This window comes from Malus domestica, chromosome 10 (assembly GCF_042453785.1).
Source record: "Malus domestica chromosome 10, GDT2T_hap1".
Taxonomy (NCBI): Eukaryota; Viridiplantae; Streptophyta; class Magnoliopsida; order Rosales; family Rosaceae; genus Malus; species Malus domestica.
This window is the reverse complement of record NC_091670.1, coordinates 22018394-22035049: the sequence shown is the minus strand read 5'-3', so window position 1 is coordinate 22035049 and position 16656 is coordinate 22018394. Positions and strand designations below refer to the sequence as shown.

Genomic DNA, 16656 nt, shown 5'->3' with positions numbered 1-16656 from the left:
TTTTAATTAAACAATAAAGTTAAAATGCTATTTTTAAAATTCAAGTACGATATCCATTGAAAGAATGGGAATACATACAAAACGAGTTAAACTACAAACCTTAGTAGATTCCGAATTTGATACAATTATTGCTGACCGTAGAAAATGTCATAAGAATTTACACCAGTCCATTAACAAAACAATTAGCAGAAGAGTAATGTTATTCATAACATGTTTTTGTACCACATTTTCATATCATCTTAGGTGGCATTTGATGTGGATAGCCATATCATTTCAATTAATCAGATTTTTAAATTTAGTTCATTATTTAATAAACTAATAATTAAGAAAAATTAGATAATTAAATGATGATTGTGGTATACGATGAGTTTTTCTCCTTAATTTCCTTGGGTTTTGCAAATTTTTCAAATGATGTGGATGTCCATATTAAAAGTTACCTAAGATGATATAGAAATATAGTATACAAATATGGTATAAATAGCATTACTCTTAGCAGAAATTGGGAGAACAGTAGCGCGGCTGGGAAGAAGACACCAAATGCACCACCAACCCACTTGCCGCTTTAAGATCGACAGTGTCCACCGCCAATACAACTTTTCTTCTTTATTCAACCCAATGTCTTTTCATTCCCCAGCAAAAATACAATTTTTAATGTTTTTTAATTCAGAAGCTCTCTCTTTAAATGGACCGTTACTTTCAGCTTTTAATAGAAGCACTTGAGCAGCTAATCTTCAACCCTCACCAGTACGTTTTTTTCAGACTGACACAAACATGGGGTTCGCTTCCGACCGCTCGTCCGTTTCCTCCGCCACCAAATGGATGGGATTCGTCACCGCCGTCTGGGTTCAAGCTATTTCCGGCAACAATTACACCTTCTCCAACTACTCCGATGCACTCAAAACCCTCATGAGCCTCACCCAGCTCGAACTCAACAACCTCTCCGTCGCCAAAGACGTCGGCAAAGCCTTCGGCCTCCTCGCCGGCCTCGCCTCTGACAAACTACCCACTTGGGTTATCCTCCTCATCGGCTCCGTCGAGGGCCTGGTCGGCTACGGCGCCCAGTGGCTCGTCGTCAGTGAAAGGATCAAACCCCTCTCCTACTGGCAGGTAAAAAAAAAACTCAGTCGGCACTTTCGTCGAACACATAGGGTGCAACCCAACTAACAATTGCTTCAATTTCTTTCTCAGATGTGTATATTTCTCTGCATGGGCGGCAACAGCACGACGTGGATGAACACGGCGATACTTGTCACCTGCATCCGAAACTTCCGGCGAAACAGGGGACCCGTTTCGGGGATTCTGAAGGGCTACGTGGGTCTCAGCACCGCCATCTTCACCGACCTCTGCGCCGCTCTGTTCAACAACGACCCCGCTAGCTTCCTCCTCATGCTGTCCATAACCCCCTTCGCCGTCTGCTTAACCGCCATGCTCTTCCTCCGCGAGGTCACCCCTTCTTCCTCCTCCGCCGAAGACCACCGCGACTCCAGATATTTCTGGATCGTCAACGCCGGCGCAGTCTGCGTCGCCGTCTACCTCCTCGCCTACGACTTCATCCCAGACCCTTCGAACCTCTTCTCTCTAGTATTCTCCGTCATTCTCCTTATCCTCCTGGCGTCGCCGCTCGTGATTCCGGCGTACGCGTTTTTCACAGCGTGGGCCTCAAAGCCGGATCGGGTCGCGTCTGAGTCGGGTCTGGATCCGTATACCCGTGCAGACGAGCCGCTTCTGAGGCAGACGGCGGCGGACGATTCGCATCAGAAGCCGGAGGCGGATGCGGCGTCGGAGGAGATGGAGGCAAAGAGGAGGCCGGTTCTCGGGGAAGACCACACGATTTTCGAGGCAATGAGGGCGTTGGATTTCTGGATTTTGTTCGTGTCGTTTTTGTGCGGGGTGGGGACGGGTTTGGCGGTCATGAACAATATGGGGCAGATTGGATTGGCGATGGGATACGTCGACGTTTCGATCTTCGTTTCGCTCACGAGCATTTGGGGGTTTTTCGGGCGGATCGGTTCGGGTATGGTTTCGGAGAACTTCATCAGGTTGGTTTACCTAACACCCACTCTTCCTCTTTACATATATTTCATCGAATTAATTAATCTCCAATAGAATTATAAAATTTATGGATTATTCTTATTTGTTTTGCTTTGCTTTTTGACCTAACTTTAAAAAAAAAAATGCTATTAGAAATAGGACTATATGTGATAAAGTGTAGTATTACTAGAGTGCAATTTGAGTTGGGTCAACTCGAATCCATCTCTGTCTAGCTCAATTCCAAAATCGATTGAGCGGGTTAGAGTGAAGTAAAAATCCATCCAAATCCTCAACTCGATTATTTATCAGGTTGAGTTGGGTTGGTGCCTTTGCTTGTTCACGTCAATCCAAAGTCAGCCCGAGTTGTTCATGTTGTTCCTGCATATATTACACATCTCATTTCATATTATATAAAGCTAGGTACAAGCCTGGGAGGGTTATAATTGAAGTTTGTTATTTGGCCTTCTTTTGAACCATAAACGATAATGTTGATTTTACATTTCTTTTTGTTTAGTGATAGTATTGTCTTGTCATTTAATTTCAACTTTTCCTTTTATCAATATTTAATTTGAACTTTTCATGTTTGAAACTTTAGAAATTTATCCCACGCTATTTCATTTATTTTTTCTATGGATGTTGATGTGTAAAGTTGATTTTTAAATAGTTTTGTATTATTGGTTTAAAATTTGAGATTTATTTTATAAAATAATGTGTTATTGGATTGAATTTGATAAAGTTAGGCGAACTCGAACCCAACGCGAGTGAACTCGAACTCAAATAAACCGGCATGAATCTGAACCCAATTCAAATCCAATTAGGATTTTTACGTTGGGGTTGGGTTGACCAACTAACATGTCAAATCCGTTCGAGTTGCACCTATAAGTATTACTCTTTTTTTAAATTATTTTTTAAATTGTTAGGTAAGACCATAATTTTTTAATTCCATAGGGTCATTTTACATGTCATTTTAATTTATGGGTTCTTTTAGTAGGTAAATAATCACTTTACTATTGGCGCTCTAAAAAGTCGTTTGACGTTTATAATGTCTTGTATTCTCAAAGAAAAAGTGGAGTATTATATTTTGTGTGAACATTAGTTTTTTATTTATTTAAAATTGGAGAGACATATAATAAGAAGATCCATAAATGTTATCCTTTTAGTAGAAGTGTTTGTAGTATGCTACATTGCTATTGCTAGGCCTTTTGTTGAGAAATTATAAGTAGGATCTTTGAGATATATTTGTAGGGTAGAGTCATCCACACATTCATGTTTACTTGTTGCATATCTCGAATTTTCGGATTCAAGAAAATCAATGACAAAAAATTAACAATCATGTGTGTAAAGTAAAAATAAATATGTAAATCGTGCTATCTTACTTCTATATTTGTATAAAAATATCTGATTTTTTAAAATAAAATATTTGACAATTTTTTTTATGACAATACTTTAATAATACAAATGTTAGCTTCCAAACAGAGAGATTGATTTTTGAATTCGTTTTCTTTAATAAGAACCCTATTTTTTATTTGCTTTTGGGGTTCTTTTGACTTTCCCTTAAAGAATTGTTTCGTGTATTTTTTTAAGTAAATAATTGTTGGAAATATTTGTCTCCTTCTCCATCCTCCCCACTCACTCCTCTTTTTCTAGTATAATTTGTTTCGGGCGGTTCCATGCCAGTTTCCGAAATTTCGGATTAGTTAGGTTTTACTGTGTTTTTAAAAAAAAATGATTTCTGCTGTGTTATGAGAATAAAGAGCTATAAAATAAAATTGTTAAATATTTGGTAAACTTTTCTTTGTAAAAGTTCTTTTAACAAAAAAAAAAAAATAGTGTCCAAGTATTTGTTAAACTTTTATATAAATTATTGTAAATATTTTAAATTACTAAAAAAGAATATAATGTTTAATATGATATAATAATTGTCAAAAAAAAAAAAAGGAATAAGTAGGGGCAATGATTATAATTTTGTAAAATATGTGAGGGTTTACCATTTGAAAATTTCATTTAGATGCATGGTGGACTTTGGTTCTGCTTTTCTACTGTCATTAACAACAATTTTTTTTTTTTACCAAACACATTTGATGTTCTAGATTTTTAAATAAGCTGCTTTTTTAAAAAGTACCACAATCTCAAACTAGCCCTTCTAAGTCGCACTAAGAGCAAAAATGTGCTTTATTTGAGTTTTTTTTTTTTTGTTTCTAATTTTGGAGACCGATACGTACATATATTTGACAATTAAATATAATTTATGTGAATATTGTACTTAATACAATCAAACATATGAGGTTTAATACAATCAAACATATGAGGTGATTTTCAAATATTAAAGAAACATGGCTTTCGGGAAATATGGAAGGTAACATGCCTTTTGGTGAAGACCTAGATTTATAATGTCTTCCGTTTCCTTCCCATTTAAGTTATTTGCTCAATATCTATCTGCTGGATGCAACATTTTAGGGCAACTTGCTTAGAAATAAGCAACACGCCACTCAGTACTACGGTGGTGGTATTCCTCTTTACTTGAAAGTGAGAGGTTTTAGGTTCGAATCTCGTGGATGATGAATTCGATACCAAATAGGCTGTCCATTGTGCAGTTTAGCCGAAATCCTTTTCTTAATGTAAAAATATCAGTGTACTAAAAAAATAAAAAATAAACAACGCAAGTCTGGTCCAAATTTTAAGAAATCTTTTTTGTGTTTTTCCCCACAAAGTCCCTCTTATTTTTCTCTTTCAGATTACATACATAAATAACAGTACCCAAGTCATTCTTTTTATTTACGACAGTTTCATACATAAGTCCTTAATAGCATTACACTTTTGGAAAAAATAACAGACTTCAAAGTTCAAACTAATACTGTAGAAGAAGGAAATACCTACTTTGGAGTACACATGACTGCCATAGGAATTTCCAAACTAAGAATCAATTAGAACATGACAATTGACAATATAGCTGACGGTTTTTTTTCCTTTTCTTCTCTCCTTTTTTACGTTAAGTGTTTTCTCATTGTAGTTATTAGGGTTCTTTTCTAGTTTACCATAAAATATATTTTTAATTCTAGTTATGTTTTTGTACAAGCTTATGTAATTTTCAGAGTGTCTTTAAATCTCTGGATTGTTTTGGCCTAAAAAATTCAACCCGCATTTAACACTCTCTGGTTATAAATTTGTAATGACAGGAAAGCTGCAACACCAAGACCTCTGTGGAATGCTGCTTCTCAGATTCTAATGGCTGTTGGCTACATCCTAATGGCCATCGCCATGCCTGGTTCGCTATACATCGGTTCGATCGTCGTTGGCATATGCTACGGAATTCGTCTTGCCATCACAGTACCCACTGCATCTGAATTATTTGGTCTCAAATACTACGGACTTATTTACAACATTCTAATCCTCAACCTTCCACTCGGCTCCTTCCTCTTCTCCGGCCTGCTTGCCGGACTATTATACGACATGGAGGCTACCACCACGGAAGGAGGTGGCAACACCTGCGTTGGCGCACATTGCTACCGGCTCGTGTTTGTTATCATGGCCATTGCCTGTGTTATCGGGTTTGGTTTGGACGTTTTGCTGTCCATTAGAACCAAGAATCTCTACACCAAGATTCAAGCTGGCAAGAAAACAAAGAGAGTGGTTAATGGCACACAATAGGGTGAACAAATGTAGGACCTGGGACTAATTAACTCTTAGTCTACTGGTATCTATTCCGAGTTCGAATCTCCTTCTCATTCCCATTGCTCAAAGAAAATGATGGACTTGGGAGGCCAAGAATGAGAGATTTTTTAGTGCGATCGTCACACGAGTTGGTACACCACGTGTCCCTATATAAATGGTGGGTTATGTGTGTTAAAAGGTTAATAACTTACCATTTGCATAAAAACACATGGTATACTATCCGTATTCCCGTCACAACTAAAAATTTCTCCAAGAATATGAGGATTGATGGGCTTAATTTTCGCTCAGTGATATCCTCCATTTAGAATTAGAATCAAGCATGAAAATAAAGTTACAAATGGCCACGAAAATTATGTGGTTAAATTGTTTGATGGGCTTCCTTAACCACTCCCACTACGAAATTTGTATTGATTAGTTCGTGTTGGATTTAGTTTGTAATTACTTTCCTACCAATAGGTATGTTTTATGAACGAGAAATGCTAAGGAGACTGTTTTAAAGTGAGATTCTATGGAATTTTCGTGTCTATATTATAACGTTAATTTTCGTGTCAACATTATAAAATATTGTGCCAAAAATTTTAGGTGACAAAGAGTCTACGAAGAATTCTATTTTTTAAAGTCTCCTTTAGCATGTCTCTATGTGTTTCCAAACATTCTTTGTTTAATTTTCTTCGGCCTCGACATCGCATTGGATTCATTGGTCTTAAATTCATATTGCTCACAAGAGAACTTGGCGTTTCCGTTCATAATGGGCTTTGGTGTATTAGAAACATGCTCAACTTTGAATTGGAGCCTTGATGGTAGCGATCCATGACATTGTCTAGACTAACGATTCTTTTGGGCCACTCTTTTAAAATTTTCGTTCAAAACGGACAAAAGTTCTAACTAAATTTAAATCGAAGGATCTTCAGCTCTAAGAACTTCGAAACCACAGTTACCCAAAAAAAATCATTGCACCACATTATATGTATGTATATATATATGTATATATATATGTATGTATGTATGTATGTATGTATGTATAAAGTAAAAGAAATAGACGTTGAAGTAAAGTTAAATCCACACAGAGAAGTTAAATCCAACCACATAATTTCATTAAAGTTAAATCCAACGGTGGGGAGCGTGTCCCCATTTTTTTGAAAAAATGGGAATCCCTCCCCTTAAGCAATTCCTATATATATATATATATATGTATGTATGTATGTATGTATGTATGTATGTATAAAGTAAAAGAAATAGACGTTGAAGGATTAAGATATTAGGGGCTAGAAATCCTGAATAAACCAAAATGTAAAAATCAAAACGGATAGATTATATATGGAGGTGGACGTGATCTTCTTCTCTATACACACAGAGAAGGCATCTCAAATTTGTTGAAGTAAGAAACTTCCTCACATCTCCTATATAATTAAGAATGGAAATTACTCCTAATGACAGTTATATATATTTTATGTTTCTAATAAAACAAATCATAAGTAAATATTTATATATAATTAATTAAATAAAAACATAACTGCTCCAACTTATGTTATAACAAATGTAATTAAAATGACATGGATTCAAATTTCACGGTTTGTTTCGTGGGTTTGGATAATTCGGCTAGATGTGTACCACAAAGAGCGGACCAAGTGATTGTTGATCAAGTCACACAATATGTAAATGATAGTTTGGTATAGAACATGATATTTATGAAAGTTGAAAAATAAAATTAAGGGTAAATTACATAATACTCTTTTTTGTTTGAGATCTATTACAATCTCATACAACATCTTTAAAACATTTCACCTTCATACCTCACCTACTATTTTATTTCAATATAGTACATCCGTTACATTTTCCATCTATTAATCCGTTAAGAGCTGACGTGGCTGCCACATTTGCATCACGTGGCAAAAAAATTTAAATTTTTTTTGAAAAAAAACCTGAATCTTCTCAACAAAAAAAAAAAAAACAAAAAAATGAAAACCGTAAAACCCACCCCACCTTCCCCGTAACCCTTCCCCACACCTCTTCTACCTCCTAAGCCGAGCCTCCTAACCACCTCCCTCTTCTCCACTCTCTTCACCTAATCCCTCGTTATCGTGTCCACATCCCAACTCGATTTATCGAGCCCGAAAGATGGCTGTAGGTGGAAGATCCGACCGGGTTGAAAACCGGGTCAGATTACTGGTAGCAATTGGAGCAGGGGCTGCACTGGAGCCGGTTGACGTCGCTGCCGGTGTTGAGCACCATGTAGAACGACTTCGCCGGAGTCCTGAGGCTGATTCGGGAGAAGTACTCGTCGCTGCCCTAGCTAACGCTAGAGACGACAGGGGTGGAAAGGTCCTGGGGTTGGATCTCGACGTCAGAAAATAAGAAAAATCCCAAAACAATTCCAAAAATAAAGAAAAAAGCACCAAACAATCGTATCTAATCTAACCGTAGAGAGAGAAATACACAGAGTGTGGAAGAGAGAGTGCGGTTGAGGTTTGTGGCCATGGAGGAGAAGCTGATACAGAGGCTGGAATCGGCTGTGTCGCACTTAGAGGTGTTGTCGTTGTCCGGTGGTGGAGGGTCGGCGACAGCCAGGGGTTTCCAGGATGTGCCTCTGGATCCGTCGATTGTGGCTTATGAGGATCTAATTGGGCAGTACTTGGGTAGGGTTTCGGCTGCAGCTGAGAAGAATTGGGGGGGGGGGGGGGGGGGGCGGATGCTGGGCATCACCAAGGTTCTCCAGCAAGCTTTTTCTACTTAGAAGGACTTGCTTCCAGGTTAAGCAGGACTTTCTTCCAGGTTAAGCAAACTTATGTCAGTCTCGCTTTGTGATGCCTTTGTGTTTTTGGGATTTTCTTTTTCGTTTTTTATTGTTTGGTTTCATTGGGTGTTGAAAATTTCGGATTTATAAATGTAAATTGAGAGAGTGGAGGCTCGGGAGGGAGAATATGGGTGGGGGAGGGGTTGCGGGAAAGGTGGGGTGGGTTCTATGTTTTTCAGTTTTGTTTTTTTTTTTTTTTTTTTGTTTATTTGTTTGTTGAGAAGATTTAGGTTTCGTGGTACAAATGTGGCAGCCACGTCAGGTCTTAACGGATCAATGGATGGAAAATGTAATGGAAGTACTATATTGAAATAAAATAGTAGGTGAGGTATAAAAGTGAAATGTTTTAAAGATGTTTTATGAGGTTGTAATAGACCTCAAACCTGATAGGGTATTATGTAATTTACCCTAAAATTAATTATGGCTTTAGTGGCAAGTCATCGTCTACTTTAACTAATTTCAATTGAGGTGAAAACCTTTTCAATTAATACTAAAACTTGTCATTTAGTATTATAGTCTAGTAGTATTCATCTTCACTTGTAAGTAAGAGATTTTAAGTTCGATTATCACCAAAGACGAATTTGAACCATATAATTAAGATGAAAATATAATTTTTCGTTTGATATTTAATGTAAATAAAATTAGAGTATTGGTCTTTAAATTTTGTTTTAATTGGATCTTTGGTTTATGGATACATTTTTTTATCAGTATGGGTTTCCAAAGGGGAGGGATTCCCACCGTTGGATTTAACTTTAATGAAATTGTGTGGTTGAGATTGTGTGGCTTGTGTTTTAATCTCAACCACACAATTTCATTAAAGTCAATCTAACAGTGGGGAGCATGTCCCCATTTTTTCAAAAAAATTAAAAAATGGGGATCCCTCCCCTTAAGCAACCTGTATATATATAAGTCTTGAGTATCATGCCTATTGTGTGGCTTAACCGAACTCCCTCTCTTTTTAGTGTCAAATATTGACGTACTAAAAAAAAAAGTCCTCAGTATCAATGTTGAAGAATACAAAATACTATAAGTTTATACATATTTTTTGAAATTAAGTTTTGATGGCAACATATCGAAAGGGTGCAAGTTTGAAGGTTCTTCCATTGTGCAAGAAAGAACCTTATTAAAAAAAGGTTTCTGGGCTGTTTTATCATGGGGACGATGTGGTGTTTGTAAATTGCTTGCATACTTTGGGTAGAATCGCAAAACGTCTTAAAGAGAGCAACTTAGTCCGCGACTCATCTCAAGAATCATTCATCACTCAATGCTTTACATTTTTCGGATAACTTCGTTCCCTTCTATTTTGGTTTACAACAACATACATTACTAAATTTAACTGCTCTATATGTGATAAAAATTGAAAGGTGGAAAGACACTCACATACATTCTTCTTCCAGAAGAGCACACCCACAATACAAAGAGGACCACCTAAGTGACTTGGTCAGACAGCAAGTAGAAAGATGTAATTATCTAACATGAGTAAAATAGCATTTATGTCCATGGTTTCCTCATATATGTTCCGCACGCGTGACACTACGAAGCCATCAACCCATGAAGCCTTTCTGCATAAACACACAAAAACAGACATATTACAAGACTTGCAGCCAAAGCATGCATCCCGCCATAAATGGAACCTTAATCGCCACTAGTCCTTTCTTTGTGGTCCCTCAAGAGTCAAAATCCCCTCTTTTAATCGAGAGATTCTCTCATGTCACAATTTCATCACATGACAGTAATAATCTCTCATGGGATGAATAACGCATTTTCGAACATATAATAATTGTTTATTGAACGACGATGCCAATAAAACTAAAATTTAGTTCCATGAGAGAATCTCTCCTGATTTAATGAGGGTGCATCCTTTCCATATAACAATTTTGGATTTGGTGTACATTTTCCCATACAGGTCAATATTCTAATATAGTACAAATGGCAGAATTAACTGAAGAAGAAAAGGACCATAAAAAGACAAAAGGACGTAGTGGGAATTTGCAAATTTCGCGTGTAAGCTCCAATTTGGGCCCCTTATACCTTTTTGGAAGGGGAATGATGCCACGAGTCCAACTCATGGCTTCTCCATGATGTACGATGGATTTTGATCATCCGGGATCATTTCAGCCTACAAAACAGCATTTAAACTTAAGTAATAAAAATCGAACTCTTCATTTGCCGTCCGATTAATGTTGTTTTAACTCCTAGAAATCCTTTGAGTTGTTCCAAACGTTTGTAATCATTATTTACGTCTTTGGAAGTAACATTTGTAATCATTCAAGATTATCAATTAAATAACACCCCCTTAGGATTTCTCTCAATTTTCTGGTAGATTCCAGACCTGTTCTTCAAGGAATTACATTGGTAATCCTTTTGATTACTTTGTGTTGGGTTAATATTAATATAAGAATTTTGGACCCTTTCATTCCATTCCCAATTGGCACAGATAATTAGCCAAACCCTTGTTTTGTAATTTTCATTTAGGCTAAGCTGCTAGCAATGACATAAAGCGTTTTTTTTTCCTGAACTAAGTACATAGTTGCTACTAATAATTCCACAATTCCAATCAATTACTACGCAGTTGGTTGCCAAGTCTAATCCCCTCAATAATTAATGTTATATTAAACATGAACTTATACAGACTAAACATGGAAAAAAACTTTGAGTGTCACCTTTAACGTGATATGATATTACTCATCTCCGTGTTGTAATAAGGATTGGGTGATGAGTTTATATTTTAGGTTGTTGCATTAATACATGAAAACATAATATATCTTGAGTAAATTGATAACACTACGCGCCAGAAAATATACACACGAGTTACTGTATAAAATTACTCCTTCAGCATGACGACGATGCAAATGAGAAGCTTGAAATAAAAATACCTTAAGGACACTAATGTAGAGTGAGTAGCCAAAGTGTCACGAAGGTTTTATATATTTGGTTCTCATACCGAAAAACTCGTGAATCGGTCACTAACATTACATGTTGGTGTTACGGCAACAAAACCATGTTCTCAGCCCCACACAAAAAAGAATGAATTCACGGTTGGAGTGTTAGATGTGTCCATGAATTAATGGGCATGACATGAAGCTCCACGCTCACACAAACATGTGGCCAGGCCACGGACCACTCGGTACCCCTGCTTCCACTGGAACCCTTGTGATCTCTACCTCCTCCCCTTCCATTATATTGGGTCTATTTCTTTAGGTAATGGTCCAATATATACACTTTCTTTCATATAACTTATAACCCATAACCTCAAGCTTCATATATTGCATTTTATAAACAAATATATTTGGCTGCTTCTTTGGGAAGTAGATATTGTTGCATTCCTACTAATTACAATTTAATTGGTGTTTAAACGTACTTTTTCGTTTTGGTGAGTCATTTTTCATATAAACGCCAAACTGTAATCAGCAAGAAAAGCTCGGAAATGAGTGTAGCAGTGTTGTTATAAAAACCATTCTCATATTTTAAGTAGTAGAGCATAAAACAGCTCCAAGCCTCCCGACCTCCGAGCCAAAAATGGAAGGCACAAATATTACTTCAAGCTTCCTATTGTTCTTGTTTCTCCTCATGGGTGTTGTTTCATTTGGTTCTCTCTGCTTCCCCCTTTCTCCTCTCATTTCTTCTGGCTTTTTTCTACAATGCAGACATGTCTAATTTTTACGCTACTAATCCTTCCCTTTTACTGTTTTCACACATTGCAGAGGGCCCACTTTATGATTCTACTGCTTACACTGAGGTAAAAACTAAATGAGAACAAAATATATTGGAAGTTTTTCGCTTTGTTTCACCCAGATGAGACCAATTTGTTTGTTTTGGCAGTGTAAATTGCAGCCGGAGGAGCCTCTGTACGGCGGTGGGATCATCGTTGATCGGTTGGGAAACTCTGCAAGTAGTGGAGTTTATTCAACATCGTTCATACTGCACAATCTCACACAGGGCACCATTTACTGTTTCTCCAGTTGGGTTTCTCAACTTTTTACCCTTCTGGTTAATTATTTTTTCTGTTGTTGGATGCTGGGTTGGGAATTAGTGGTGCGGTAATTTTGGTTTAGTGTTTAAGGTAAAAAAATTTGGCGTTGAAAAACAAAAAACCAATTCCGTTGCCGGGACTTGAACCCGGGTCTCTCGGGTGAGAGCCGAGTATCCTGACCAACTAGACTACAACGGATTGTTGTAATGTTTATCTTGTCCAATCTATTTAGTAATATTGTATAAGCTTAGCTAGGTCAATTGTATGTTAAAAACTTATGCAGGGTTGTTCTTGTCAGGCGACAGCGTTGAATATTATAAAAATTCATTAAAAGATAACATTGCATAAATTTGATGATCAATGCCATTTCTTAAGTAGCCCTGATTCTTGAACTTGCATAAACTAGAGCTGAAAGTCTGAGGTCACTTATAGCTCACTTAGTTAGAATTTTGCACTCTAGATTTGTATTTAAATATCATTTTCCCTAATATTCCTTGTATAAAGAAAACAAAATCACTCACACACGTGTGACTGCACTGTAATAATTAGAGACTTAGAACTTTAGTCACTTATGGATATGACATTAGGCTCATATGATTTGGGCTTTACTCTAACAGGTTGGGTCAAGATAGAGGGTGCAGGCTCAGCTCTCATAAGGGCAAGCCTAAAGACAGAAAATGAAACAAATAAGTGTGTAGGAACTGTTTTGGCTAAGCATGGATGCTGGTCATTTCTCAAGGGTGGCTTTGTCCTAAACTCACCATCCCAATTATCCACCTTATTCTTTCAGGTAATTTTCATATTTTCACTAATCTTTTACTCCCCCAAAAAGGTTTCAAATTTCAATTTTTAATACTTTTGTTTTGATTGTATATTTGTATACAGAATGCAGATGACAGAGATGTCAACATTGAAATTACCAGCTCTTCTTTGCAGCCATTTAGTGTTCAACAATGGAGCACGTATCAGCAATATATGATCAACACTGTAAGTATATATATTTTCATTTGAGTAGGATCTTTGATTAAGTTAACTACGGAAGTTGTTAATTTGGTTCACCCGGGGAGAGATCAAGCTTCAAAAAATAGTGAATGGTCTTATCAACGCACAAATGTATAACTCCCCAGAAATTTCATTTTGTGTAATTATTTTCTTTGTTTATCAATAGAAACGGAAGCGTGCCGTGACGGTTCATGTCTCAGATAAGCAAGGAAAGAGGCTGCAAGGATTGGAAATTGACATAGAGCAAGTCTCCAAAGATTTCCCATTTGGATCTGCAATTGCAAAGACCATTCTAGGCAATTTGCCCTATCAGGTTAGTATGCAGTTCATAGACCATATGTACTCATATAAGACTTATGTGGACGTGTTCTTGTGTGATACTATTAAGCGACTGAACAATTTAGTTTAAATATGACATTTATTTAAGAAATAATATTGATTGTCAAATTTAAACAATTTTATCTTTTGAATGGATTGTTACACTCAACTTGGCAGATGATGTTGACATGTTATTGTGTGATATTATTGAGCGACTGAACAGTTCAGTTAAAAAATGACATGTGTTTAAGAAATAACATTGATGGTAAAATTTAAACAATTTTATATTTTAAATGGATTGTTCTTACACTCAACATTGACACATGATGTGGACATATTGTTGTGTGATATTATTGAGCGACTAAACACTTAAAAGATGATAAGTGTTTAAGAAATAATATAGATCTTCAAATTTAAACAATTTTATCTTTTAAATAGATCAGTCTGACACTCAGCACTGTTATGTAATAAGAACAACTCCACATAAGTTTTTAACTTACAATTGACCTTTAAACTTGAAAGAATAGTCCTTTGTATATGCAAAAACTAGTGTCAGTTATTTAACTAGACTATTTTGTCACCCAACATTATCACATGACAGGAACATAAATTTTTCTGGTAAATCGAATCTTCTACTTCAATTGTGCGTTATATGCAATAACAAATTTTATATGCATCATCTTCACATTGAAAATGCTAGCTAAGAGAACAATTTTCAATCCAGGATTGGTTCGCAAAACGATTCAATGCAGCGGTGTTTGAGAACGAACTCAAGTGGTACGCGACGGAGCCAGAACAGGGCAAAACCAACTACACCATTGCAGATCAAATGCTGCAATTTGTGCGCGCCAACCAAGTCATTGCTAGAGGTCACAACATATTCTGGGAAGACCCCAAATACACGCCGCAATGGGTTCGAAACCTCACCGGCAGCGACCTGCAATCTGCCGTAAACTCCAGAATCCAAAGCCTAATGAGCAAGTACAGAGAAGAGTTCGTCCATTGGGACGTCAGCAACGAAATGCTTCACTTTGATTTCTACGAGCAGAAGCTTGGCCCCAACGCCACATTGCATTTCTTTGAGACGGCACACAAATCTGACCCTTTGGCAACCCTTTTCATGAATGATTTTAATGTGGTGGAGACTTGCAGTGATGTGAATTCGACCGTTGATTCCTACATTTCAAGGTTGAGAGAGCTTAGGCATGGTGGAGCATTGATGGATGGGATTGGACTGGAGGGTCATTTTACAGTACCAAACCTCCCTCTAATGAGAGCAATCCTTGACAAGTTGGCCACATTAGGCCTTCCCATTTGGCTTACGGAGGTTGATATCAGCAGCACCCTAGACAAAGAAACACAGGTAAATAAGTTGTTACATATAGAAACTACGGAAACTAGGGTAACAGTATCTGATTTAGGACAACTCTCATATCATGTGGGATATGTGTGGGGTTGAGTGTGACTAAAGTACAGTGGACCTTATACTTTTGTGATAGTACTCTACAAATTACGTGGTCGGATACAGTTACTCAAGTTTTACTCTACATTTAGGGCACAAAAACCTTATGTGGAGTTGTTCTGACCACTATCCTAGTTACAAAATGGCATGTGTTCAACTTTAATGTTCAGGATTTAAGTGAAACACTTGCCACGTGATAGGAACAATCCCAGGTAAATTTTTACTCCCGGACTAACCTGCTACATTTTTTGTTGTTATCCATAGGCAATTTATCTTGAACAAGTTTTGAGAGAAGGCTTTTCGCATCCATCTGTGAATGGGATAATGCTTTGGACTGCAATGCATCCTAATGGGTGCTACCAAATGTGCCTCACGGACAATAATCTCCAAAACCTACCTGCTGGTGATGTGGTGGACAAGCTCTTGAAAGAATGGCAAACTGGGGAGATAGAGGGGCAGACAGATGAGCATGGATCTTACAGCTTCTATGGTTTCTTGGGTGAATATAAAGTAAGTGTCAAATATGGTAATAGATCTTCAAGTTCAACATTATCATTGTGTCAAGGTAAAGAAACTAGACATGTTAGCATTCAGATGTAACACAATTTCGACATGTTTTGAGTAACCAAACTAGGGGATCAGGATTCGAATTTGAGTGCAAAGAAAGAAACATCATATATTAACGAACTTAACAACGCCCTAACTATCTATATTTTGATTTTGTTTCAGCAAAGAATTTACAACTTAATGGGGAAAATTTATGTTTGGATGCAAATGATTTATGATTCAAGTGTGTAAAAGGACACTTAACTCCTGAGGTTACTTGTGCAGAATAATATGCAGAATCTTGTCCCCCTATGTTGCTTGTATCTCACATTTACTCCGCACCAACTTCAATAGTACTTTTCTAAGATGCCATGATTCCCAGCAGACACTTTTCATACCTAGTTAACATTTGCAATTAGGCTAACTTGGTGGTTCTTGTTTCGGTAGTTTGGTCAAAGTTTTCGACAAAATTAGCACACAAGTGACAAATGTGACAGGAACATGAACATTTTGTAAGTGTGGAAACACCTTACTTGTGACCCAAACGTATTTATTTCGTTGAACAAATCATAAAAAATGTGGATGTCGAAACTACAGGTATCAAATTAGAACTGTGCCCAAACTAGAGTTGTCCAAAGTTATAATCTGAACTTGTATCTGCGCACATAGAAAGAAAATACAATGATGTTAGTGCATCCTACACAAACAATGGTTAGGATATAATTGAACGGTCATGATTGTTTTGAGGAAAACTTGTGCAGGCACCAAGAGGGGTCATTAGAATGCAATAAATCGGTAGGATTTGATTCGGTGGGAAGGGAAGGACCCACGTTTTAATTAATGGAGTAACTGCTTAAT

At 37.0% G+C, this 16656-nt stretch overlaps 2 protein-coding genes, 1 long non-coding RNA gene and 1 other non-coding gene across 4 annotated transcripts; 2 read left to right on the top strand and 2 right to left on the bottom strand.

Moving 5' to 3' along the window:
• The first annotated feature begins 357 nt into the window (after window positions 1-357).
• LOC139188765 (protein NUCLEAR FUSION DEFECTIVE 4-like) lies at window positions 358-6074 on the top strand. Its single transcript, XM_070806541.1, has 3 exons — window positions 358-1107; window positions 1189-2039; window positions 5208-6074. The coding sequence occupies exons 1-3, from the start codon at window positions 772-774 to the stop codon at window positions 5677-5679; spliced, it is 1659 nt and encodes a 552-aa protein (XP_070662642.1). The 5' UTR covers window positions 358-771; the 3' UTR covers window positions 5680-6074.
• A 1314-nt stretch (window positions 6075-7388) lies between these two features.
• On the bottom strand, window positions 7389-8558 carry LOC139188362 (uncharacterized). Its single transcript, XR_011571759.1, has 2 exons — window positions 8123-8558; window positions 7389-8028 (listed from the first exon to the last, which is right to left on the bottom strand). It is a non-coding gene; the product is annotated as an uncharacterized lncRNA (long non-coding RNA).
• A 3150-nt stretch (window positions 8559-11708) lies between these two features.
• LOC139189066 (endo-1,4-beta-xylanase 5-like) lies at window positions 11709-16110 on the top strand. The gene is made up of 8 exons (XM_070807330.1): window positions 11709-12086; window positions 12202-12236; window positions 12320-12458; window positions 13088-13260; window positions 13356-13457; window positions 13639-13785; window positions 14515-15153; window positions 15517-16110. Exons 1-8 carry the CDS (start codon window positions 12017-12019, stop codon window positions 15850-15852), a joined length of 1641 nt encoding a protein of 546 aa, XP_070663431.1. The 5' UTR covers window positions 11709-12016; the 3' UTR covers window positions 15853-16110.
• TRNAE-CUC (transfer RNA glutamic acid (anticodon CUC)) lies at window positions 12596-12668 on the bottom strand. The gene has a single exon. It is a non-coding gene; the product is annotated as a tRNA-Glu (tRNA).
• Window positions 16111-16656: the final 546 nt, after the last annotated feature.

Bases quoted from the DNA above. Each gene is read 5' to 3' on its own strand.
- LOC139188765 (XM_070806541.1), top strand. From the start codon at position 772: ATGGGGTTCGCTTCCGACCGCTCGTCCGTTTCCTCCGCCACCAAATGG. The intron at 1,108-1,188 runs GTAAAAAAAAAA...TTTCTTTCTCAG, and splicing joins AACCCCTCTCCTACTGGCAG to ATGTGTATATTTCTCTGCAT. The intron at 2,040-5,207 runs GTTGGTTTACCT...TTGTAATGACAG, and splicing joins GTTTCGGAGAACTTCATCAG to GAAAGCTGCAACACCAAGAC.
- LOC139189066 (XM_070807330.1), top strand. From the start codon at position 12,017: ATGGAAGGCACAAATATTACTTCAAGCTTCCTATTGTTCTTGTTTCTC. The intron at 12,459-13,087 runs GTTGGGTTTCTC...TTACTCTAACAG, and splicing joins CACCATTTACTGTTTCTCCA to GTTGGGTCAAGATAGAGGGT. The intron at 13,786-14,514 runs GTTAGTATGCAG...TTTTCAATCCAG, and splicing joins TAGGCAATTTGCCCTATCAG to GATTGGTTCGCAAAACGATT.